At 36.6% G+C, this 24,672-nt stretch overlaps 2 protein-coding genes across 2 annotated transcripts; both read right to left on the reverse strand.

Annotated features, from left to right (window-relative positions):
* Positions 1-785: 785 nt before the first annotated feature.
* On the reverse strand, positions 786-11,592 carry LOC129739211 (uncharacterized). The gene is made up of 4 exons (XM_055730632.1): positions 11,424-11,592; positions 11,233-11,367; positions 10,713-11,174; positions 786-1,233 (listed from the first exon to the last, which is right to left on the reverse strand). The coding sequence occupies exons 1-4, from the start codon at positions 11,529-11,531 to the stop codon at positions 868-870; spliced, it is 1,071 nt and encodes a 356-aa protein (XP_055586607.1). The 5' UTR covers positions 11,532-11,592; the 3' UTR covers positions 786-867.
* Positions 11,593-19,158: 7,566 nt separating this feature from the next.
* LOC129760403 (uncharacterized) lies at positions 19,159-24,423 on the reverse strand. Its single transcript, XM_055758053.1, has one exon. It carries the CDS (start codon positions 24,421-24,423, stop codon positions 19,159-19,161), a length of 5,265 nt encoding a protein of 1,754 aa, XP_055614028.1.
* Between the last annotated feature and the right edge of the window lie 249 nt (positions 24,424-24,672).

A 24,672-nucleotide genomic window follows, 5' to 3' on the forward strand; every position in this document is an offset into this window, starting at 1 on the left:
ATTACGAAAAATACATGAATGATCGATAACAGACGAAACTCGTTGATTGAAGCGCATTGTTATATTAAACTTGTTTTGAAGAAATACTTTAATAGTGTTGATTTAAAGACTTGAACGTTATCGAAAAAAAGTAAATACATTTTCGTGACGTCACAACGCATTCTTTACCCGGGTGCAAATCACGACCTTATAAACCGATTTTTATTCGGTAAATTGCATTGAATTTCTCTCAACAAGTTTGAAGACACCCTCAATGTTCGACAATACGTGACGTTTAAGAGAATCATGAATTGAAAAACAGTAGAATATTCGTGACGTTACAACGCTTTATAACAGATATTTTATATTTATATTTATATTTATATTTTCTAGAGCGTAAACTTACAGCTATTATTCTTTATCTAATATCATGCTTTAAAGATGGCTTTTTGACCAGCATTTTGCAATAACTTTTTTGACAAAGCTAAATTTTTGACAAAGTTATGTTTCAAATAAAGAATAATTGTGAAAATCAATCTATTTTCATACAAAATTTTTTGAATTTCAACGATAACATACTAATTTAAAAAAAAAGGTAACTGAAAATCTTTTGATGGAAAATGTAGCTAAAAAAATAACCCCTCTGATGCTGTGCAATTCATTTTTGAATAATAAAAAAAAAAAATAAAAATTGGTTCTCCAGTTGAGGGGTGCTTGGAATGGGTCATATATAGATTTCTTCTACTTATATCAGAATTATTTTCAGATATTTTATAAATCAAACAAATCCATTTTCTTCAATTTTTCAATTTTGAATTTACTTCTCATAACAATTAAAAATTATCATTTCTACTAATAAAACAAATCCTAATTAATCCTACGAAAATTTCACGGCACCGCTGAAGACCCCTTCATGAACAGCTTATAAAGCGGCACCCGATCGCTCTGGCGCACTTCCTTCGGTTTGAACATGCCCTGCTCGACCAGATACTTGGGCCGGTGGACGTCCGGATGGTCCCTCAGATGTTCCACCAGCAGTTTGACCGATCGCAGATGGGTAATGCCCTTGAAGACTTTTTCGAACGTTTTCATATCCTCCGGAAAGTTCGGTACTATTTCATCGATATCGTCGAACCGTTTGAAACGGCGCATGCCCATCGGAAGCGTTTGCCCGAAAGCGATATGCCGTTCCGGAACTTTCGCCAGCTGCCGGTCGCTTTTGTTCACCTGGGCGATTTTGCGCTGCAGTGCCATCTGGTGGGAAAAGAGGGGTATTAGTGATGCCGTTTGATGAGCTTATCAGATAAAGTTTGTTTAGTTTGGTTTGGTTTGGTTTCGTGTTTCTAACGATAGGATAGCGATTTCCACTGGAAACAACTCGTGATACCGAATGAACAACTTTCAGCGGGAAACAGCACATGTTTCAGTTTGAATCTATGAACATGTGTTTGTAACAAAAATGCAATTTTCAAGAAAACAAGTCAGACAAACTAAAAAGATGCACGATTTGTTTTATAATACAGTGAAAATAGAACGTCTGAGTTTCTTGCGAAGATATGTAATAAAAATTTGAGGACAAATACGGGCCGGAAATTGTTAAAAACTCCCCAAGTTTTAACATAATTTTTGAAACCCAAAAAAAAAAATCAAAAATTAACGTTAGTTTTAAATATTACATCCAAAAATGGTGTTATTAATACGGAAGTTGTTTTTTGTGACTGATTTTTTTGGTTCCATGAACAACTTTGCTCAATCATCAAAGTATGATTAGAAATTCAAAAATTTCAATATTTTGGAAAAAAAAATTGTATTGGAATCAAATGCCTGGTTGTTGCAGTTTTTTTTTAAATCAGTCGAAATTACGTGTGGTAAAAATCTGGAAGACTCATGCTGTACCTTCATTTTGAATCTTCCAAAAAGTTAAATTTTTAAAACTATGTATTAAGATGATGGTTTTTGTGTGAGATTGTTGATTATGCATAACTCAGAACATTTAATTTAGTAATACAAAACTGATTTCTGAGGCCACAGTTCTAATAATTTGGGGACCATAAGTTTTCGTTCCCGATCAGGAGAGCATATCAAAATAATAACTCAAACGTATCTCACCAAGATATTTACATCTGATTCAGTTATAATTAAGTACTCTAAATTATCGATTTTAAGTTTCTTCAATCTGAATTATATCTTATTCTGATTGACAGACTTGAGTGGGGTTGAGCTCATTTTCAATGATAAAGATTTTTTTCGGATTGTCCTAAAATAAAATTATTATATCATATTTTGATATACGTGCAACTTTTTATGAAACACGGACATCGAAGTCAACGGCCCAAACCGTGCATTAATGAGTTTCGCTCAACCGATCGATAACATTGAATCCAATCTTTGGGAAACCTAAAATGGTGCATGGTTTTAGCGTATAATGTGGTTTATTGACATTCCACTAGAATGTTAGGATCAGGAGGGAAAAACTAAATTATATTAAGTTGAGATATGTTGATACTATTTTTTTTTTCTATCTAAACGAGTTATTATTCGGTACTCGTAGGATGTTAAAATATCTCATCATATCAATAAATCTATGCGATCATAGCTAAATTTTATCAATTTTAGATATGCTCCTTTCAAGATTATATCTCATTCAGATAGCATAGTAGGAAAATGTAAATAAATAATAAGTTGTTGAAACGAACGTTTTTGAGACCAAATAAACGATGTTTTTATGAAAGGTTAAGGCTCATGTTTTTTTCCGGTTGTTCGGTAGAGTAGAGGTTTTGTTTTCGAGTCGGGTTGACTCTAGCTTGTTTCTTTTCCCTTTCAACCCCTTTCCAGTTTCCGAAGCAATCCTGGGGAATTTGTTTGGGGAAAGTGGGTCCGCTGAAGTTAATTCTGGAAATATAGTTTTTCCAGTTAGTTGATATGTTTTGGAAAACCGAACAACCCATCTTAGTTCTCGTATATTTTTCGACCAATTAGTCTGGGATATTGATGAGGTCGGTAGGTTGAGTCTGATCTGGGCCAATACAATATACACCCACCCTATGTTGGGTCTCAAAAGCCGGGCAAGCTATCAAAAGGCGGCTGGTCTCCTCGGAGTGGCGCTTAAATCATCCGCTAACAACCCAGATCCCAATTCGCCCACTGCCTCCCGTTGCAAAACCTATCAATAATATAACTTATCAAGATATGAGTGCTTCGAGAAAAATTTCTAGTGGAATGTCAAAAACCCACGTTATATGCTAAAACCATGCTCCATTTTTGGTTTTCCAAAAATTGGATTCAATGTTATGGACCTGTGGAGCAAAACTCAGTAATGCACGGTTTGGGCCGTTGACTTCGATGTCCGTGTTTCACAAAAAAGTTGCACGTATATCAAAATATGATATATCATTTTATTTTAGGACAATCCGAAAAAAATCTTTATCATTGAAAATGAGCTCATCCCCATTCAAATCTGTCAATCAGAATAAGATATAATTCAGATTGGAAAAACTTAAAATTTTTTTTTTTTGTATGGGTTTATGAGCTACCTGGCTGACCCGGAAAGGAAAAACAGATCGGGGGACAGAAGAGGAAAATTTACATGAGAGTAGAATAGCTTAGAGAAGGATAGCGGCAACAGAGCCCGAGGGTTCTGAAGCACCAGTTTAGGGAAGCGTTAAGATAATGCTCGACGGACTGGGACAATTGGGTCCTACATGAGCTTCGAGTTAACCCAACCTCCAATTCAACCGAGCAGTAACAGTATGGTAGCAAAAGTTATCATACGCTAACGTCTCGATATCATTGTCAGAAAGGTTCACTATCTTACCGCAGAAAGGTTCACTATCTTACCGTAGTTGAGTTATCCCTACCTGTCACCTAACCTTACTCGATTCAAAAACTTTGAATTTATGATCGTTTTTACTCGAGATTAATATAGATTGACTAATAAAACATATTTCCCGTATTCAGAACAAAACATCTAGATAAGAAGCTATCTCTCAATGCTGCAATTATAAAATTTCGCTTAACACAAATATTAATTGTACCAAATTTTTTGGAAAATTAAAAAATAAAATAGAGATACAATTATGAATTGCATGATCAATATCTTTTGTACTATCATTGATTTATCAAAACAACAGGATATAAACCATAATGCAAATGGCGATTCTGTTCTTTTAAAACCTCATTGCTAATTTTGAACAACTTTTGAAAACAACCTTCCTTGATCTTTGGTTTGGTTAAAATAAATGTCAATTTTTAAAACCCCGATATTATTTTCCTGGACGAGAAGGTTCTTGTTTATCAAAATCATACCTTCGATCTTCTACATCCTTATTTGAATTTCAAACCTAATCGAGCTATAAATGGAACTACCAAAAAAGTAATAAAACAAGAGAGAACTAGATTCAGATGGATTGGGTAATTAAAGATGTTTCCCAATGTGTGATTCCTTAGGAATTCAAAATAAATACGCGGCTGCTCTGTAATTATATTAACAACTTGGATACCATAAAACAGAATTTTTAATTGTCTGCCCTCCAACTTTTGTATTAATTTTACGTTATACAAACAATAAAATAAATAGCATGATTGAATTAATAATCGGACCATACTGATAATGACAATGCTATTCTTCTAAAATTTCGAACGCTTAACAACTTCTTAGAGCAAGTTTCCTCAATCTGTTTCGGATGAAATAAATTACACTCCTATTTATAAATCTCCAATATTATTTTCCTGGACTATCATCTATCTTTTACTTCATTATTTCAATTTCACACCTAACCAAAAAACTGACAAATCTATCAAAAAGTATTGAAACGAAAAGGAAATATTCTTGACAGGAAACTGGCTAAACAGCATCTTGATCCAATTAGCCTTTAGTTCTTGTAAAATGCTTGATTTAAGAATAAGCCTTCGAAATTCATAAACCGCAAATGCACACTTACTAGAGCATTGGGGAGAAGAATACTGTTACTTTACTTTGCCTAGTAGCACATTGAACATTGAATACCTAACCATGTGTTAATCAATTGTTAACATCTTCATCCTCTAATTCTTGTACAATTAAATTGCCTTTCTAATTTTTGCAGTTATCATTCATTTACAATACTGTCTATTCTAATCTAACTTGCGCATGGTGGAAAAGTGGAAATATCAACATTTAAACTGCTAATTGTGATATTTCCACTGCGCAATGCTGTTGTTGTCCAACGGAAGGGAGGGCAAGTGTTTCAACTCCCATTCACCTTATCAACATGGATCATCAAAGAAAAAGTATACGATATTGAAGCACCTTTTAATTTACTTTCTATGATCTCATATCGAATAAGGCTACGTGCAACCGCCCTTTCAGGTTTATGTTAGTATAGAGTCTGTTTCCAAACCGTCAACTTCCATAAACACAGTAATGCACGCCGTCGCCGTGACCCATTACAGCCTAGGGTACGGATAATTCAAATTGGAAAAACTTAAAATTGAAAATTAAGAGTACTTAATTATAACTGAATCAGATGTGAATAGCTTGGTGAGATACGTTTGAGTTATTATTTTGATATGCTCTCCGGATCGGGTGAGTTTATCCCGATCAGGAGGGAAAAACAAAATTATTTCAAGATGAGATGTTTTGATACTAATATTTTTCTATCTAAATGAGTTATAATTCAGTACTCGTAGGATGTTAAAATATCTCAAATTATGTCAAGAAATCTATACGATCATAGCTAAATTATATCAGTTTTTATATGCTCTTATCAAGATTATATCTGGTTCAGATAGCATATTGGGCAGAGCAAATCCTATCAAAATTATGAATTATCAAGATATGAATGCTTCGAGAAAAATTTCTAGTGGAATGTCAGTAACTCACACTTTTTGCTAAAATCAAGCTCCATTTATGGTATCCCAAAAGTTTGATTTTATCTTTTGAATCTGCTGAGCGAAACTTATTAAAGTACGGTTTGGGCCGTTGACTTCGATGTCCGTGTTTCATGGAAAGTTATATGCACATCAAAATAAGATACGGTTATAATATATTATAAAAATTTTAAACAAATTCTTTATCGTTGAAAGTGAGTTCAATCCTATTCAAGAATGCCAATCAAAATAAGACATAACCAAGATTCAAGAAAATAAGAGTCAAAATTATGAGAACTATATTCTAACTGAAAAAGATATAAATATCTCGTTGAGATATGTTTAAGTTCTTATTTTGATATGCTCTCCTGATCCGGATGCTCTATATGTATTGTTATTGCGAATTATGAACTGTATGATGGGAACCAGAAAACGAAAAAATAGCCAATATCAAAATAAGCTTAGCATAGCATAGCATTGGTCTGGGCTTTTTTCTATGGATTTACGTGACGGCGTGCGAGATTTTTTTTTAGTTTTGGTTGTCCTAAGACGGGGGCATATTGGGACAGATGTGTACACAAACTTGCTGAAAATGAGGAGCAAACTTGTTGAAATCTCAAAGCTTTCGGTTTATTTGAAAACCGCACAAAAGAAATATATTCAAAGAGTGGATTCTTATGAATCTCTAGATATATAAAATGTGGTCAAGTTTAGTTAACATTTGATAGAAACCACGAAAAGAAAGTCCCGTAATGCCATCAACACGAGGTGGAGTAGGAAAAAGTACAGAAAAATGTTGTTAGTTTCATTACAATATACTGAAGAACTGAGATTTTTGAGAAACCAAGTATGTTCAATGAAAATAATAACCAAGAAAACGAAAAAAATATAGAAAATCGAACTCTTGTCCGGAACTCTTTTCATTCCGAATCAGCTCCAGGTAATCTGCTAAAATATTTTGACTAAATTTTTTCAATTTTGAAAACAAGAACACCGGTCAAACATATCTGAAATAGATTTGAACGGATATTTTGAGAACAGCTTATGAAGGTCAAGGCAAAAAAATCACATTTTCTAAGGTGCAAAGAATTCGATAATTGTTTTCATAATGTAATAATTTTTTAATCTGCTTTTGTTACACTAGATTACAGCAACTGAGGAAACTGAAAATCACTTTTAATGTGAAATCGGGCGCTGAATCTAAAAATGAAACTCAAAAAAAAAAACTCAGTAGAACAGTTTTTTAGTTATGCTTTTAATATCAGTTTTTGGAAAAATAAAAAAGGTACTTGTACTCAAATTCATATATCTCTGATTGGATAACATTAATTTGAAATCTCTTTTTTGTACATTAAAGGTTAATCAATTTGCTATCGATCATCTGAACTTTTTTTTGCGTATTATCAACAGTATTGTTAATATTAGTGACTGAAAGATAAAAAAAAATTAAAAGAACGCATTTTTAAGAGAAAATTTTGTTCCAGAGAAAGTTTTAGACTCAAAGGTAACATTATTAAAAATCTGATTTTTTTTGTACTTAAATATGAAATCAAAACAATGATTTCAAGTGGTTATTTATCACAATCGATTAAAATTGAAAAAGTTATGGTTACTTTACCATAGCAGTAATTTTCGCATTTTTGACTGAATTGGCGGTTCGGGTTTACTTAATTAACATAGGAAGAATTAAACATGTTAAATCTCACTAGCTTCAAGTCAAAATTAATTATAAGCTTACCAGAAGGCCACATTCCAAATTTCAGATCGATCTGAAACTGGGAAGAGGTGTTGCTTGAGTCTCAAACGTGAATAAGATACTGAGGTATGTTGCTCGGGATTTACAAAAAATACCGGTTTTACATTATTATTTTTTTTCTTTACTGGCTGATTGCTTTTAATGAATAATTTGTTTAAAGCCTAAACTCAGAAAAATATTGAACTCGAAAACTACAACCCGATTGAACTTATTGCTTATGCTTATGATACCTACACATCATAAGCATAAGACTATCTTGTCAGCATCCCGGAAAATACATTTACTATTCATCTTATCAAGGATGGGCCCACTGTGCAGTATTGGACGCAGAGACGACTGGAACCAGCGGAGGAAGAAACGTGGACAACAGTATCATACGTTTCCTGAAGACTGCAACCAGATTGGACTTAAAACAAAAAAATTATCGTGGTTCAGAAAATTTATTTCGACCGAAATTTGTCGTCTAATACGCAATGAGTACTTTTTACGCATTGCTTTTTATACGAGAATTTTCGACTAAAATACAATCTTTGAACCGAAATGACAATTTTGTTTCAGTTCCAATCGTGTTACAGTCTTGGAGTAAAATATTTGTCTTATTCTAGGCTTTAAGAAATATATTCATAAAAAGCAATCGGCTTTTGAAGAAAAAAATTATTAATGAAATACCGGTATTTTTATTCCTCCCGATCAAAATAACTTAATATTCTATCCACGTTTGAGACTTAAGAAACCCCTTTCCATGGTTAGATCTTTCTGAAATTTGGCATGTGACCTTCTGGTAAGCTTATAATTAATTTTGACTTGGAGCGAATGAGATTTACTATGTTTTATTCTTCCTATGATAAGTACACCGCGGTTAGATAAATTATTCAAAAATGCGAAAATTACTGTTATGGTGAAGTAACCATAAACTCTTCAATATTCAACCGATTGTGATAAATAACCCCGTGAAATCATTGTTTTGAATTGATATTTAAGTACAGAAGAAAAGTTTTCAAATGTTACCTTTGAGCCTTAAACTTTCGACAAGATTCAATAAATATCATTACTAAATTTATGTTATCTTTTTTGTCGAATTCTGTGATAGAAAGACCAAACGAAAAAATATGTAACATGTTATTCCAAATTCCATCCAAATAACCCTCTTGTAATAAAATGATATTATAGTAAACAGACGAAACACGTCTGTGGTTTGAATGTATCTTTATGCCATTGAAATATAATTTATTTGTATAATTACTGCGATACCGTCAACTGGGGCATCATGCAATTAAATATTGGTTTCACCAGTAATTTTTCTACGTATACAAACATGCGATTTTCACCCTACTAAGAAAAAGTGCAAAAAACTTGGATTTTAATGAAGAATCAAATGAAAACGTTTGAATTTTTTTTTATATATATTTGTAACGCAAAAAGCACCAATTGCAGTGATTTTTGGTATTGTCCGATTTAAATATGAGGTCTTCAGGACCAAAGGGATGCAATTCCAAAATTTTGAGTTAAGTATACCCAACGATTTTTCATGTTTCAGTGTACGTCTGGGGCAAAATATTTTTTAATTTTTTTTAACACTTTTCCGATTAAAATAAAACTGCTCGAATTCGAAAAATGTAAGCAAGCTCGAGCATAGTTTCAACTTATTAACGAGCACTTTCACAACTTATCATAAAGGAACTTGCACTCCTCTGATCCCTAGCGCCTCATTTTACATTTTTTCAGTCAAAAATGATTTTAAAGAAAGAGCATAAGGGTGCTGCATTAGACTGAGTCGATTTGGGGTCATTTTTGAATTTCTCAAACCCTGGGGTCTTAAAAGCTTCGTTTTGGTCCAAAACTCATCCATGATTTTTTGCAGAATTTTTAAGTTACGTTTACATGAATAAATTTGAACTTTTAGGTTTGTATGGGTAAATTGAATATTTTGTACTGAAAAATCAACATCATTTTTGTTTCTTCTGTGGAACAGAGCCTGCTAATGTTTTTGTGCCAATTTATAAATTTCTTACAGAAAATTTTCCGCTTAACAACTTTGTCAAACATCATAACTTCATATCTTTTTAGACAAAAAAAGTTATTAGCTCTTTAACAGATGTATGTCTTTTTGGATTGATAAACCATAAATTCAATTGACACCACTGATTGTGCCCCACGAAGTATGACATGAAAAGTGGTCTTGCAATACTTCGCTAGGCACCCAGCAGTGGTGTCAATTGAATTTCATTTTGAAGATAAACAGTAACTGAAGAATTTCAGCTTGTTTCATGGATATTTTGTTCATCACATCTTGAAATATTTCTGTTTGAATATGAAAATGCGCAGAGTTTGGGACTGCGCAGAATTAGGGCCGGTCACGGTATATCAAGTGAATAAATCCGGGTAAAATCCTCGCTTAGAAAAGAACTTCACTTTGTAGCTGTTTAGCATGATTTAATCCAATTTAGCATATGGTCACGTGAGAATTTTTCAATGATGTTATAGTATTTTCTTAGAAAACGATTATGAGTTGAAATTTAAGCGTGAAAATAGTATCCATGGTTTGCACTTAAATAAAACTCTGATGTTTTCCACTATAAATTTTGTTTAAACTGAAAAAAAAACAACTGAGCTTCTGTAAAATATGAAAGAGTTCCTATAAAATGCTTCAAAAAGCATTGTCGAATGTACAAATGCACACGTTGTTCGGTGTTTCAGTTTAAAGAAAAAAAAATCTCGTCTTTTCTGATTACCTATAGATATGTTAAGGTTGCCAAATTGCCCGGTTTAATCTGAGTTTGCTCGGATTTTTATTAAAAATTTGGAAGCAGTCTTTTATTTGGCAAATCAAATTGCCTGGAATTTTGGTAGTCAGTTGAAATATTATGCCCGGATTTTGCCAGGTTTTTATATAAATTTATTCGGATTCGTCCGGCCTGGAAACGTGCTGAAAACATTCTGGCAACCTTGTCATAGTTCAAGCACATCAAATCTGAAACTTTCAATACTTTACGCAGTATCATAAAAAAATGTGTAAAATCGGGAATTTCTACGAAACCGCCAATCTATGATCATACGTAAATTCATTCCAGTTACTCATTTTCAAGCTCCGCGATTACAATAAAAACTGTAAAAGTAATACAATACTCACATAATGCAGATCCCAATCTCTCGCAACTTCCACCGGAATGGCTCGGATTTCCTTCGGTTCCACGTACAGCGCCTTGGCCGAATCTCCTTCCACCCCAATCGAAAACAGCTCCTTGATAATGTCCTTGGTGATGTTCGACTTTTCCGCCCCCAGGGTATTCAGCCACTCGGCAAAGTCCTGCGCCCCGAGATCGATCAACTCCTCGACCTGCTCGAAAAGTGGCTTCTCCAGCAGCTTCTTGTCCGATTTGTACAGCTTCGTCTGCCACTGGATGCGCTCCTTGCGAGGTTTCTTCAGGAATCCCTCCATCCAGTTGACGTGTTTCAGTTTGAGTTCCCGTGGCTTGGATTTGGGGTCAATTTTCAGCTCGAATTTAGATTCCCGCTCTTCGTCCTCATCTTCTTCGCCCATTTCCGGCGTCAGGCTGTCCGAATCTTTTGCTTCGGTGTCCCGGAAGTTTTCCTATGGTAAAAATAATATTTTGATGTTTCTAGCTTCTCTGTTTGGTTGATCAACTTACTTTGAGACGTCCCTCCAGAATGTGTTCGAATTCTCGATCATCGTAGGGATGAAGTTTAACGATATCGGCCACATGACGATACAATCGCCTTGGAACCACGTGAGTCAGATCCGGATCAATGGGTAGATGATGTTTCTGGAAGGAAAAAAAATTGCATTGACCTGAATAAATCTTTCAACAATCGGTGATACCTTTCTAAAGTTGTCCTCAAATTGGCGCAGGAATGTACGCATATGTTCTTTGATAGCTGGATCACTAAATTCATACTTGGAATGATGGATCTTATGTTTGTTGGACATATTTTTTTATCAAATTATTCCGAAAGCAAACTGGTTCTTTACTCTTCGTCGTATTGTTGAAAAAATTGTGACCTGTTTGTTTAGTAGAACGTCAACAACTGGTTTGTTGCCATTGGAGATCAAATTTGAAAATTGACATGCGCTCTTTCATCAGATTCACCTGTTGAACTTGTGTTAAGTTTCGAATTCAACTGTTGAGAACTAAGTAGTTCTTTCCAGAATTTTAAGAGTTTATAAAAAAAGAGAAATATTCACTTTTTTACATATAAAAAAAAAACAATTTTACCCTTTTTTGGTGTTCCGACTTCAACAGATCAAACATGCTGCTAAATTTCCGTCCGTTGTTAAAAATGCATGTAAACTCCAGAATTCATCCCGCTGTTCGTGATGTACATTGCTCAGCATTTACCCATTCAGTAAACAGTAACATTTTACTCGAAACTAGCTCCTAGTCATGCACATAAAAGATTCAACAAATCTGATGATGGGTGATTGTTAAATTGGGGGATGCTACTCTCCCGGATCGCTTTTCCAGCTCTCTCGCCTCAAAAACCACGTTGGTTTTTCCCCTCCACGAGAGAAACTGGCGTAGGGAGGAGAGCATGTATTTTAAGGGAGAGTGTGTTTTCCATTTCCCGAAGATTTTCCTTCCTCTCCATTTCAGAAATGCCGAACGGTAAGCGGAATCAGTTGTCGAACGTCTTTGGCTGGAGAAACACGTGCTACTGTTAGAGAGTTCAGATTCCAATGATGTTTCGTATGACTTTCGTTCGAATCTGAAATGAAATGACAAAACAGTGCAGCGTGAGAAAACGACAAAAATGTGCTTTAAATTTTATTAATTCTTCTCTTAAAGAATCTCAAAGAAAATACAACATTAGTTTCGAAAAATTACTACAGTGTTGCAACGGCTATTTCCGAATTCTTTAACGATTTTTCATTTTTGGGAAAATGACACAAACTTAAAAAATAATAAATTTATCTAATAAAATACATCAAAATTTTCAAAACAAATCAGAATGAATGTTTCAATTCAATGCTATTCCCGAAAAAAAAGTTCTATATTCTGAACTAGCAATTTTCTTGAAAATAAATTCTTAGCAATCAAGTTTTAAAATTTAAATCCAAGATTTCTGAAACATCAGAAAAAAATGAAAATCAAAATTTCGAACAATGCTTGGGGCACAAAAATTAAAAAACAGATTTAAAAAAAAAAATGAATTCAGAAACAAATGTCACATCAGAATAAAAATCGACCATGAATAAATATTGTTATAAAATAACTAATGATTTTTATCCACTTTTCAATTTGCTTTACATTTTTGTCATTATTCTCAGTGAAAGGATTGATTAAAAAATTTCACTGTGTCTTGAATTTGAAAAAAAGTTATCACGATTTAAATTTTGGATTCTCGATAAGGAAAAAAAACTATTTTGAACTTTGGAAAAAAAATTCAATAGTTGAGAATTGAATATTTTTTTGGAAAAAGAAGAAAATATTTAATTTCATTTCAAGACTGCCAGTGGTCGAAGTCAAAGAAAATACCCTTTTTTCTATGATAAATTCTTCCAGTTATTCAAATTAGAAGCTCAAAAAAAGTTCTGAAGTTCGAAATTATATCCTTATATATTTATTTTACATTATGTTCAATTAAAATCACAAAAAAACATATTGAGAAATTATTAATAAGAAATTGACAAAAAAAATAATTCCAAGTTTTGGTGTAGATAGCACAAAGTTTATTTAAATTTGGTTATTTCTAGGCAATAAAATTTAACATATAAGTTGCTAATTTAAAAAATTTTTGAATCTTCTAAAGAAAAATTCAAAATCATGTTGGATTAAAAAAAATTTCATTAAAATTAAAAAAAAAAAGTTTATAAATTTTAAATCGAAGGATTAAAAGTTTAAAATTTCATGTTTTGAATACTTTGTCGATTTCAATTGGAATATTGGGTCCAGGAAAGAACAGAAGGTGGAAACTATATTTTGTTATTTAAAATTTAGTTCCAAATGCTTTAAAGAAAATTATGTTCTCAGAACACAAAAATTTAGAAATAAAGAATCAAAAACAAACTTATAAAAATATTTTATTTTATTTAAATACTTTTTCATTAAAATTCGGTAAATGTATTTAAAAATTAAAACAACCTAACCATTTTAAAAGTTTGTTTATAGAATGTAATTGTTAACTCAAAGGAACATCACCTTGTCTATCACCTTGCGTTTTGAAGATATGAAGTTAATAAACTATAACATATATCAGTTTTAGGCGAAATCAATACTTGATAACTGATGAAACAACAAATCTACCTTAAAAAAAGATCAGGTTCCGAACTTGTTTATTATTTGTTTAATTCAATTAAGAAATAATATTTGAGGTTGATGAATCATGTTCTTAAAAGGGTTAATTCTCGAGTTTTTTAAAAATAAGAAAGATATCATTACAAGTATTTCTGGTATTACTAAATAAACTTTTGACAAAAAAAAAAACATTGTTCAAAATTACCATCAAACCTGCAAAACGATTAGTTTCATGCTTTAAAAGTATTTGAAAATCAATTCGATTTAAAACTTCATTCATCGCTTATTAATGTGTTGTTGAGCATCTGGAAGAACAAGAAACTCAAAATAAAATTGATATTGAAATGGGTTACTTGAAATATATATCATATAGCACAATGTTTAATAAATCAAAATTTTGAGTAACAAAGTAAAGGATTCTTGGATTTAGATTGTGTATTGCTAATTCTGATTACCAACATGATTCATGATCATGAGTCATTCTAAAGACGTTAAAACATTCAAATGGTATTTGTTTAAATTACTTTGGTTATGTTATAGCGAAAACTATGAGGTAATGTAATGTAAATGAGGTAATGTAAAACCGAAGTTGCCAATATAGAATGTTGCCAAAAACGAACGGGGTCTATTACATTAAAAGGAATAAAAAATCAACAGAAAGAAAATTCTTCAAAAAAAATAGCATTAAGACGTTAACGGAAGTCCCCATTTTGGATTGATCCGATTTTTTTTAATCATTTTCACCTACTAATGACTTTTTTTTTCAAAATTAGTTTTTTTTATCTAGATTTATCTTATTTTACCTTTTCTATTATTCAATTTTTGATTGTAATAGGTAATTCAGGCAATCTAGTTTTATCTTGCATTTGATCTTCTCGCGTGTTTTCAACAATAATTGAACTTGTTTCGTCTAGTTTGGTTTTGATTTATTAAATTTTATTTTGTGCTATCTAGTTTTGTCCTGTTTACTCTTGTTTCTTGTTTTTTTATTTTGGTTGTTTTATCCTGTTCCTTATTGTTTCATTTTGAGAAATACTGTATTATTTTGATTCATGTTGTTTTCCATTGTTTTGTTTAGTATTATTTTATTTTACTTTTTTTCTCATTACCTTTAATTTTGTTTCAATTCTTTATGTTTTATTTTAACCGGTTTTAGATGAATCTTGCAGTTTTCTGGTAAGGCTTTATAAATTAAATTTTATTAATTTTGTCTTTTTAAATCACCATCACCTTTTTGCCTTGGTTAATCTGGGTGTGTGTTGTTTTATTTTGTATTAATTAAATTTGATCTTATTCTGCCCTTTTTTATTTTATCACGCCTAGTTTTGTTATCTTAATTTTTTTTTCATTTTTCGATATTGATTTATCTTGTTTTGGTTTGATTTATCATGATGGATCTTACTAGTTTTTTTCTAGCCTTGTTTTAATTGTTTCTATTAAGCTTTTCCTCGTAAAGTTTTTTAATTGGTTGTTCGCCATCTTTCCCATTTTTTTAAGTTTGTTTTTTTTATGCAATTACTAGCTGACCCGGTAAACTTCGTTTTACATTTCACTTAATAAATCGTTAGAAAATGTTTAAGTTCATCTAAACATCTTTAACTTATTCGTACTTGTGAATAAGATTGCATGAAAATCGTCTTTAAGCTGTTCGAGTTGTGTCCCATTTCAAGTTGATTTTGTATGGAAGCCCCCCCCCATAAAAAGTTTCTCGAAACTATTATACAAACCATCTCTTGCCCGAAAAACCCTCATATACCAAATTTCACTTCATCTCGAACGTTCGTTCATACGTGATGATGTTACAAAGAAAACACCTCCATTTTTATTTATAAGATATAATTTTTTTAACATTTTTCCGATTAGTTTATTAATTTTTATAAGATTTTTGACAATATGCAGCATTTTAAAGATCGACGGAAGTCACCATCTTGGGTGGCGTCATAAAACGAGATTTTACTTCTTTTCGTTTAACTCTTTCACTCAATATTTTATGCAATTTTCAGTGGTAAGAAGCATTTTAAACTTAAGCGGAAAACAAAAATTCAACATCTTCTTGTTTAGTTCTTTCACCCATTATCAATATTGTTGGGGTTTTCAGTCATTCACCACATTATGAAGTTCAGCAAAAGCCGCCATCTTGGTTTTCAAGATGACGTCAGACAACGAAAATTTACTTTTACTCATGGTTTATTTCATGGGTCATTCACAAGCAATCCATTGAAATTTTAGAAAATCTTGGTAGAACAGTTTTTGAATTACGCTCCAAATATAAAATTTTAGAAAAATAAAAAAAAAGTTCTTGTACTCTAATTTCAATATGTCTGATTGCATAACGTTAATTCAAAATCTCTTTCTTGCATATTGAAGGTGCATATTATTTGCCACCGACCATCCGAACTTTGTATTTAAATAGGTATGATCAACAGTATTGTTGATATTATTGACTTTATGATAGAAAAAATTATAAAAAAACGCATTTTTTAGATAAAAACAATTTGTTTCAGCGAAAGTATTAGACTCGAAGATAACATTTGAAAAATTCCGATTTTCTTTTGTACTTAAATATCAATTCAAAACAAAAATCAGTTGAAGATTGAAAAAGTAATGGATACTTTACCATAAAAGTATTTTTCGATCTTACCATGGGGAAGGGTTACTTGAGTCTCAAATGTGAATAGGTTTTCAAGGTATTTTGCTCGGGAGGAATACAAAATACTGGATTTTTCATGAATAACGTTTTTCTACATAGCCGATTGCTTTTTAAAAATATTTTTCTTTAAGCTCAAATTGAGAAAAATATTTCACTCAAAGACTGCAACACGATTGAACTTAAAACAAAAAAGTTATTGCGGGTTGAAGATTGTATTTTGGTCGAAAATCTCATATAAAAAGCAATGCGTTAAAAGTTCTCATTGACAATAAAAGCTTTAAAAAATCTTTGGTGATCAACATTTTAAATCATAAGAAGTTTAAGAATTTTTTCTTGATGACGCAAAGAATGTGCTTTAGCTTTTAATAAAGATTAATGCTATAGTTCAAACGAAGTTTAGCTGACCATAATGAAGCTAAAATTATTACTTGGGAAGCGATAATTTTGACCACTTTTTCAAGATTTTGCGGAGTTTTCGATAGAATCTGCAAGCTTCACATATTTCCCGTCCCCGACGGTGTAATACTGGTTACCCAGAAGCGTTTTGTAATCAAACTTACTATAGCTTTCGTCGTCGATGATAACGCACACCGATTTTGGTTTGACGGAAGCAGCATTTTTTTGACTCTGCTTCGGCTTCTTCTGCTTCTTATATGTATGTCTATAGATCCGATTTTACCTTGGCACTATAGACGGTGCTGAAAGAGAATCTCACTCTTTAGGCCACATCCCGAACTAAGGCAGTCTTCTTACTGAAGTAAGCACGCATGACTTTCCGGCCCAAAGTTTTGTCCACCGGACCCGGTTTTGTTTTTGTCCACTGAAGTTTGCTTTTGTTCACGAAGCAAAGATTTGTTTTTTTTGTCTATGAAGCTGATTTCCTCTCCATACTTTCGAATCTCATTTACAACCGCTCCAATGCTTCGATGGTGTAATTTGTGCACGATATTTCGGCGCTTTTCCGGAGAAATGCTTCTCATTTTCACGAAAAAAAAATGAGAAAACTGGATCTCACAATGTACAGAGTTTTGAGTTGAACTGTAAACAACAATACACAGCGTAAATCAGCTTTATAAACCTCATTCGGAAAAAGCAGGGTTGCACCAAAACCGTCCTTTAACATACTGGAATATTCGATTATTCAACAGCGATCAAAATAAGCTTCGAATATTTTAATCAATCAGCATATTGAAATGGTAGCGTAAACCTCATTCAAAAATCATCTCTAGTTATGCAAAAACTTCGTCCCCTAGAAAAAATTGAGGAGGTTGTAATTTAGCTACGACCGCAAAGTAAACGTAGAACTCCGACAATTGTCTCTTGTCAATGTATTGCTCGAATTTAATTTGAACTCTATTCAACAAAAGTCGACCTATGGTCTATATTCGTCAGATTCACTATGTTACAGAGCCAAAATGGCAATATCTGACAGTGTGACATATTCCAACCGTGCAGTATAATTCAAGCATGTGACATAATTTATGCCATGTGACATAATCCGACTCTGAAAAGTAATCTGACTATGCCACAGGATCGGATCATTTAACATAATATTACAACGTGACATAATTTTATTGGAAGTACCTTTCAGCAGGATCAGCAGGATATTACGCCCGGATAGATGTTCTCTTCGAATGCAGCAGGTAAGTTTTTCCCCTTGGTGATGTAGCAGGTAAGTTTCTTCCTTTTTTGTTTCAGATGATGAATAGCCGCAGTTTGTTCCAGGTAAGTACACTTTATTGATTGTTCAAATTTTCACTTTTTAATAATTATTTAATTTCACTTTCTTATTACAGGTTCTTAACTTTTATTTTATTCAACTAAACTAACTAAATTTACTTTAACTTTTTCAACAAAATTTCACAACATTTCCTATACTAGACATCACTTGTAAATAAACTGGACAGAGTGCGTTCGCCGGCTCGATGATGACGTATTCTCGTGTCAACGCAAAAGAGAAACATATGACTTCTCGATCGGCCTTTTATAACTTAGGGATGCCGGAAACTCATCTTTTTCTTCTGATGTTTCCTAGCTCCCGAACAACTGACAGCATTCCGAAGGCAACCCATCGCAAAAAACCCGGCGGCAAAATGTTTTCAGCAGCGGGCAATTTCGTTTCTACCCATTTTCGTGTGTGCGCGAACATCCTGGCCCCTTCAGAAACAGCGTTTCTGACGATGATGATGGATAAATTCTTCCGTGAAATGAGTAGATTCCGTTCAGCGTGAAGATGGCGATGGTGATGTTTGTTTACATCTGTCTCGTGTTGTTTTGGTCGGTTCCGTCGGTTCGTCTCGTCCGTGGAGTGATTTTTGGTGGTTTTTGTCTGAAAATATTGACCCGGTAGATTTTCCTAAGACAAGTGATTTGATTGGACAGGGGCTCACCTGATCCAACATTGGAAAGTGCCTTAAAAGGTATGAATCTGAAACGGGATCGGAATCGCAACTGCACCGAAGGCTGCTGCATGGTGTTGTGTTTTTTTTCTTTCGTGATGTGTTTTCGTGTTGTGCTCCATTCGGAAGGTGATAAGTGCGAAAGTGCTGAAAAAATTTCGACCCAGTAGCGAAGTTGGAGGAGAATAAAAATCTTGGACAGGAACTCACCTGATCCAAGTCAATAAGTGCCTTGGATAATTTTCTTAACTGGATCCGAAATGTTAAGCTCCTTCAAACACGAATCTCGTCTGGTGTTGATTGCTCAGCGCTGGATGGTGCAATTGATTCCTCCAACGATGGTGCAATCGGCAGCAGGCAGATTTTAGACACCGGTCGTGTGCAGGATCCTTTCGCTGTTCTCAGAGTGACCACTCTGACTACTCCGTCGCTGCCAGGATGGGTCTGGATTATTCTTGCCGTCGGCCAATGCATCGGTGGAGTGTTATCTTCCTTCAACAGGACGAGCTGGTTTTCCTTGATGGACACAGGTGAGTGCACCCATTTGCTTCTTGGTTGTAATGTATTTATGTATTCTAGATGCCACCTTCGCCAGAGATCCTGAAGCAGTTTTTGGATTTGTTGCCAATTTTTCAAGCAGTTGAACGGAATCTCACTGAGCTCGTCATCTGGAACAGCCTTTAATGCAGAGCCAACAAGAAAGTGTCCGGGTGTCAATGGCTCATAATCCGTTGGATCGTCGCTCAGGGGAACAAGAGGACGAGAGTTGAGGCAACTTTCAATTTGACACAGGAGAGTCTGCATGTCGTCGTAGAAAAGTGGACGGTCCCGGACAATACGGATGAAATGTTTCTGGGCAGAATGAATTGCAGATTCCCATAGTCCACCGAAATGGGATGCTCTGGGCGGATTGAAGTGCCATTTGATGTTACAGACTGAGCACTCCTGGTCAACCTTGCGCGAATAGTCTGGCTGGCGAATAAGTCGTTTCAGTTCATTCTTGGCTCCGAGAAAGTTTCGGCCATTATCAGAGAAGATGTCGGAAGGTGGGCCTCGACGAGATACGAATCGTCGCAAGGCCTGAATGAACTTTGCTGTTGTCAAGTCGAACACCAGTTCGATATGTACAGCTTTAGTGCAAAAGCAGACAAAGACTGCAACAAATGCCTTTGTTGGGGAGGCTCGCCGATGTGGATGCTTCAGCAGGATTGGGCCCCAATAATCAACCCCCGTTACCGTGAATGGACGAGTGGCTGTGATCCGTTCCTTGGGCAGCTCAGCCATAAATTGTTCAACCAATTTAGGGCGAGCTCGGAAGCAAATGGTGCAGCGATGTACGATGGTTTTGGCCAGATTCCTGGCCCCTATGATCCAGTATCTTAGGCGAAGAAGTCCGACCAGTAGTTGCGGTGAAGCATGCAGATTTCGTTCGTGGTAGCATTGGACGAGTAACACCGAAAAACGATGATGATATGGGAGCAGAATCTGGTGCTTGCTGTCGTAGGTTAGTGGTGCTTTGTCAAGCCTGCCTCCCACACGCATTACCCCGTGAGGATCGAGGAACGGAGAGAACCATCGGAGCCGTGATTTGGTGTGGATGGGTTTCGAGTCTCGAAGCGCGCTGATTTCACTGGCGAATTCTTGGAGCTGGACTAATCGTATTAGGGAAAATTCAGCATTTTGGATTTCGGTCGGTGTAAGAATGGTGGTGAGCTTCGGTTGTTTGCGGTTCACGGAGATCCTTAAACAGAATGCCGCTACACGGAGCATGTGTTGGAAGGAGGAAAAGCGTTCGACGAAAAGATCAACGAAGGAAGCGTCTGCTGTTGTTGCCAGAACTTTAATCGGGGAAGATCGAGCTTCAAGCTGCGTCTCAAACGATTGTTCATGCTGATTAACAGGCCAGAACGATGGTTCAAATTGAAGCCATTGAGGACCTTTCCACCAAAGGTCGCAAGAAAGAATTGTTCCTGCCTCGATGCCTCTAGAGATGTGGTCTGCGGGGTTCTGTTGCCCAGCAACATGGTTCCAGGAAGTGTCTACTGTAGCAAGCTGGATTTTGGACACTCTGTTAGCCACAAATGTAGTCCAAACAGATGGGCTAGACTTGAGCCAGGCAAGAACGGTAGTAGAGTCGACCCAGAAGAATGTCGTAAACCTCGATCCGAAGGCGGAGCAGACCTTTTGGTACAGTTGAGCCGCTTCTAGTGCTCCGCAGAGCTCGAGTCGAGGAATGCTGCGCCTTTTTAACGGTGAAACTTTAGATTTGGCTGTCAACAAGGTTACCAGAACATTCCCGGAAGCGTCGGTCGATCGAAGATATGCACAGGCGCCATATGCTTGTTCCGATGCGTCCGAAAAGAGGTGAAGCTGAATGTTACATGGATCGGGCAAAACAACACATCGAGGGATTCTGAGTTGCTCAAGCAAAGGCAACTGCGAGTAATATTTGATCCAGTAAGTGGCGAGAGAATCTGGTAGCGGTTGATCCCAGCCCCAAGGTTTGTCGTCTTCGGATGTAAGGCTCCACAGCGTCTGCATAAATATCTTAGCGGTTACGATGACTGGTCCAACCAGGCCTAACGGATCGAAAAGTTGTGCGATTTGTGACAGGGCGATTCGTTTCGTCATGAGGGTGTCTGGTGGTTGCTTGGGGAGTTGAATGTGGAACCGTAAGTTGTCGGCTGTTGGTTCCCAGTGTAGGCCCAGGGTTTTGATGCACTGGTCTGCTGCGAGCTCGACCGAAGATTGAATGGCACGCCTTTCGGGAGAAACGCCGTCGAGAACCGATTCTACGTTTGAGGCGAATTTGCGGAACTCAAGTCCGCCCCTTCTGCAAAGATGATCAAGCTGAGTTCGTAGTTCTGATACTTCCTCTGGTGAGCTGCCTCCGGTGAACAGATCGTCGACGTAAACATCGCGCTTCAGAATCTTGGCTGCTTGGGGAAAGTTCTGGTTTTCGTCATCGGCTAACTGCTGAAGTACCCTGGTAGCGAGAAACGGTGCGCTGGCCGTGCCGTAGGTGACCGTTTTTAGCTCGAAGGTCTGTAGAGGTTCCTCGGGGGAATTCCGCCAAAAAATCCGCTGCAGTGGAGTGTCTCTATCGTCGACCAGCACTTGACGATACATCTGCTTAATGTCAGCGATGAGCATGACCTGGTGGAGCCTGGACCTCAATATGATGGCTCTCAGATCGTCTTGAATTACTGCGCCTACCATAAGCACATCGTTCAGAGATTTTCCGGTTGCAGATTTACACGATGCGTCGAAAACAACTCGGACTTTGGTTGTGGAGCTCGTTTCTCGAATCACAGGATGATGGGGTAAGTAGTACCGGGAAGAATCGGATCCAGCTGTGTCCGCCACTCGATGCATGTGGCCAAGGGTTTCGTATTCTGCCATGAAGTCCCGATACTGAATCTGCAGCTCCTTGTTGCGTTGAAGGCGAGATTCGATCATGTGAAAACGACGTCGCGCAGTGTTGCAGTTGTCGCCTATGTTGTCTGCCGCTTCCTTCAACGGCAATCGCACAATATATCGGCCATCTGGCGCACGTTGAACTGTACGACGAAAATGCTCCTCGCACGCCGCTTCTTCTACCGAGAGACTAGGAACGGCACTTTCCTCCTCAATCGCCCAAAACCGTTGCATGAATCGTTGAATGTCCGCCACTGTAGCGACGTTGCAGGAAATCGTCTTGAGGTGATTGGACTGCATAACCTTCCCAGAGACCACCCAGCCAAAGACCGAATTCACCAGCATCGGAAGCCCATCCCCAAGTGATATTCTGCCTGATGGTTTGAAGACGTCGAAGAATATTTCAGCGCCCAGAACCACGTCGATGGGATTAGACTGGTAGAAAGCTGGATCTGCTAGTTGAATTCCCTCCGGAAAACTCCAGCTCGAAACGTCCATGGTTGTCGACGGTAGATTTAGGGTGAGTTTCGGAAGCACAAGCAATTCGACGATGGTGGAAAACCGGGTGGTGCGTGAGCGTACTGTGGTGCGGAGCTTCAGACGGGCATGTGTGGAAGATTGGCCAATTCCGGAGATTGAGAGATGAACCTTTTGCCGATGAATCCGAAGCCGTTGAGAAAATGACTCAGTAATGAAGCTGCACTCGCTTCCTGAGTCCAGCAGTGCCCTTGCTACGTGTGAGTGGCCGTGATCGTCGATTAAAGTGACCACCGCTGTTGCGAGAATCACCCTGTTAGAAAGACGACCAGTCCCTGGGTTGTGAATCGCGGCTGATAGTGATGGTGAAGCTGCTTCGCAAGCCGCATTGGTCTCCGTCGTTGCGCTTGCTTCGACTCGCTGGTTGAGGCGCTCCTGATGAGTGCGATCGTCGCTGCACAGCTGGCTATGGTGTCGTCCTCGGCATTTCCGGCAGGTGTTCTTCGACGAACAGTTTCGAACCACATGACCCTTCCGTAGACAATTTCGGCAAAGCTGTTGGCGGCGCACAAGTTTTTCTTTGTCTTCGGAGGTCATTTTTGAGAAAACTGGACACTGATACAGAGGGTGATGGTCGGAGCAAGCGAAACACTGCCGATAGTTGAACTGAGTTGCTCCGTGGCTAACGAGTGGAGGACGAGAAGTCGATTTTTTCGCTGAAGTCGTTGCTGAATGCTCTTGCTGGCCATTGCTCATGCACTGCAGAACCGTAACTCGTCGTTGAAGAAATCCTACCAGATCTTGGAATGTAGTTGACTCTTTCGCAGACGCAAACTCTTCCCAATCTCGACGAGTTGTTGAATCAAGGCGGATACTCAGCATTCGTATGAGCAAAATGTCCCAATATTCAGTTCTTTCTCCAAGCTGCTTTAGGATTCGAACGTTAGCTTCAAACCTTTCGACCAACGAATGAAGATCTGAAGCTGATTCTTTCTTAAGTTGCGAAAATTCGAACAACGAGTCAACATAAGTTTGTTTTAAGCGTAATGGATTTTGAAAATGCTCAATGAGAAGATTCCAGGCGACGGGATAGTTATTGGCACTGATTGCAATAGTTTGGATTAACTTAAGGGCATCTCCACTCAACGACGATCTCAAATAATAAAACTTTTGGATGTTAGACAAATCACTTGATGAGTGCACCAAAGAAACGAAAAGATCGTGGAAGTTTAACCATTGCTCTAACGACCCGTTGAACACGGGGAGCTTTACGTCGGGTAGCCGAATCTGGGAGGAAGCAGGGAAGTGCGCATGGGACTGAACAGGATGAGAATACGGAGTCGAAGCATGTTTATTTACGGCCAGCAAGAATCCCTTCACTCTGTAGTATTCTGTCTCGAACTGCGATCGCTGTTTGAATTGCTGCTCGACGATTGCCATGTCGTCGACATCGGAAGCTTCCAGCTCAGCTTGGGTCTTGGAGTAGTCTGTCCAGAGAACACCGAGATTCTCTAGCCTCACGGGGACTTCCACTGATTGAGTGTCTTCGTCGTAGTTGTCGACGAAAACCTTGATGAGATTGAAAGAAGTCTCTAGGCTACGAATCCTCAATTTCAGAGACTTGATGCGTCGCTCTGAAGCCATTTCCAACGCTGGAAGGTCTGGAAATCGAAAACCAGCGAAGCACAAACGACACTCTTATAGGTTAAATGGAATTATAATTACCTTCTAGAGGCAATTAGATTGCCTTGTATTTTTATTATATCAGGAACGATCCGAATCCAGCAACGTGGAGGTGTTGTAAATGACTTCCGTAAATCGTGTATACGTTCCGGATGCTCGGAGTTCGACGGGCATCCGGTTCGAAGGACCAAATGGAAGTACCTTTCAGCA

Source organism: Uranotaenia lowii, chromosome 1 (assembly GCF_029784155.1).
Source record: "Uranotaenia lowii strain MFRU-FL chromosome 1, ASM2978415v1, whole genome shotgun sequence".
In the NCBI taxonomy this organism is placed as follows: Eukaryota; Metazoa; Arthropoda; class Insecta; order Diptera; family Culicidae; genus Uranotaenia; species Uranotaenia lowii.

Bases quoted from the DNA above. Each gene is read 5' to 3' on its own strand.
- LOC129760403 (XM_055758053.1), bottom strand. From the start codon at position 24,423: ATGGCTTCAGAGCGACGCATCAAGTCTCTGAAATTGAGGATTCGTAGC.
- LOC129739211 (XM_055730632.1), bottom strand. From the start codon at position 11,531: ATGTCCAACAAACATAAGATCCATCATTCCAAGTATGAATTTAGTGAT. The intron at 11,368-11,423 runs GTATCACCGATT...TTTTCCTTCCAG, and splicing joins TTGAGGACAACTTTAGAAAG to AAACATCATCTACCCATTGA. The intron at 1,234-10,712 runs GTGAGTATTGTA...TTTTCCCACCAG, and splicing joins GAGATTGGGATCTGCATTAT to ATGGCACTGCAGCGCAAAAT.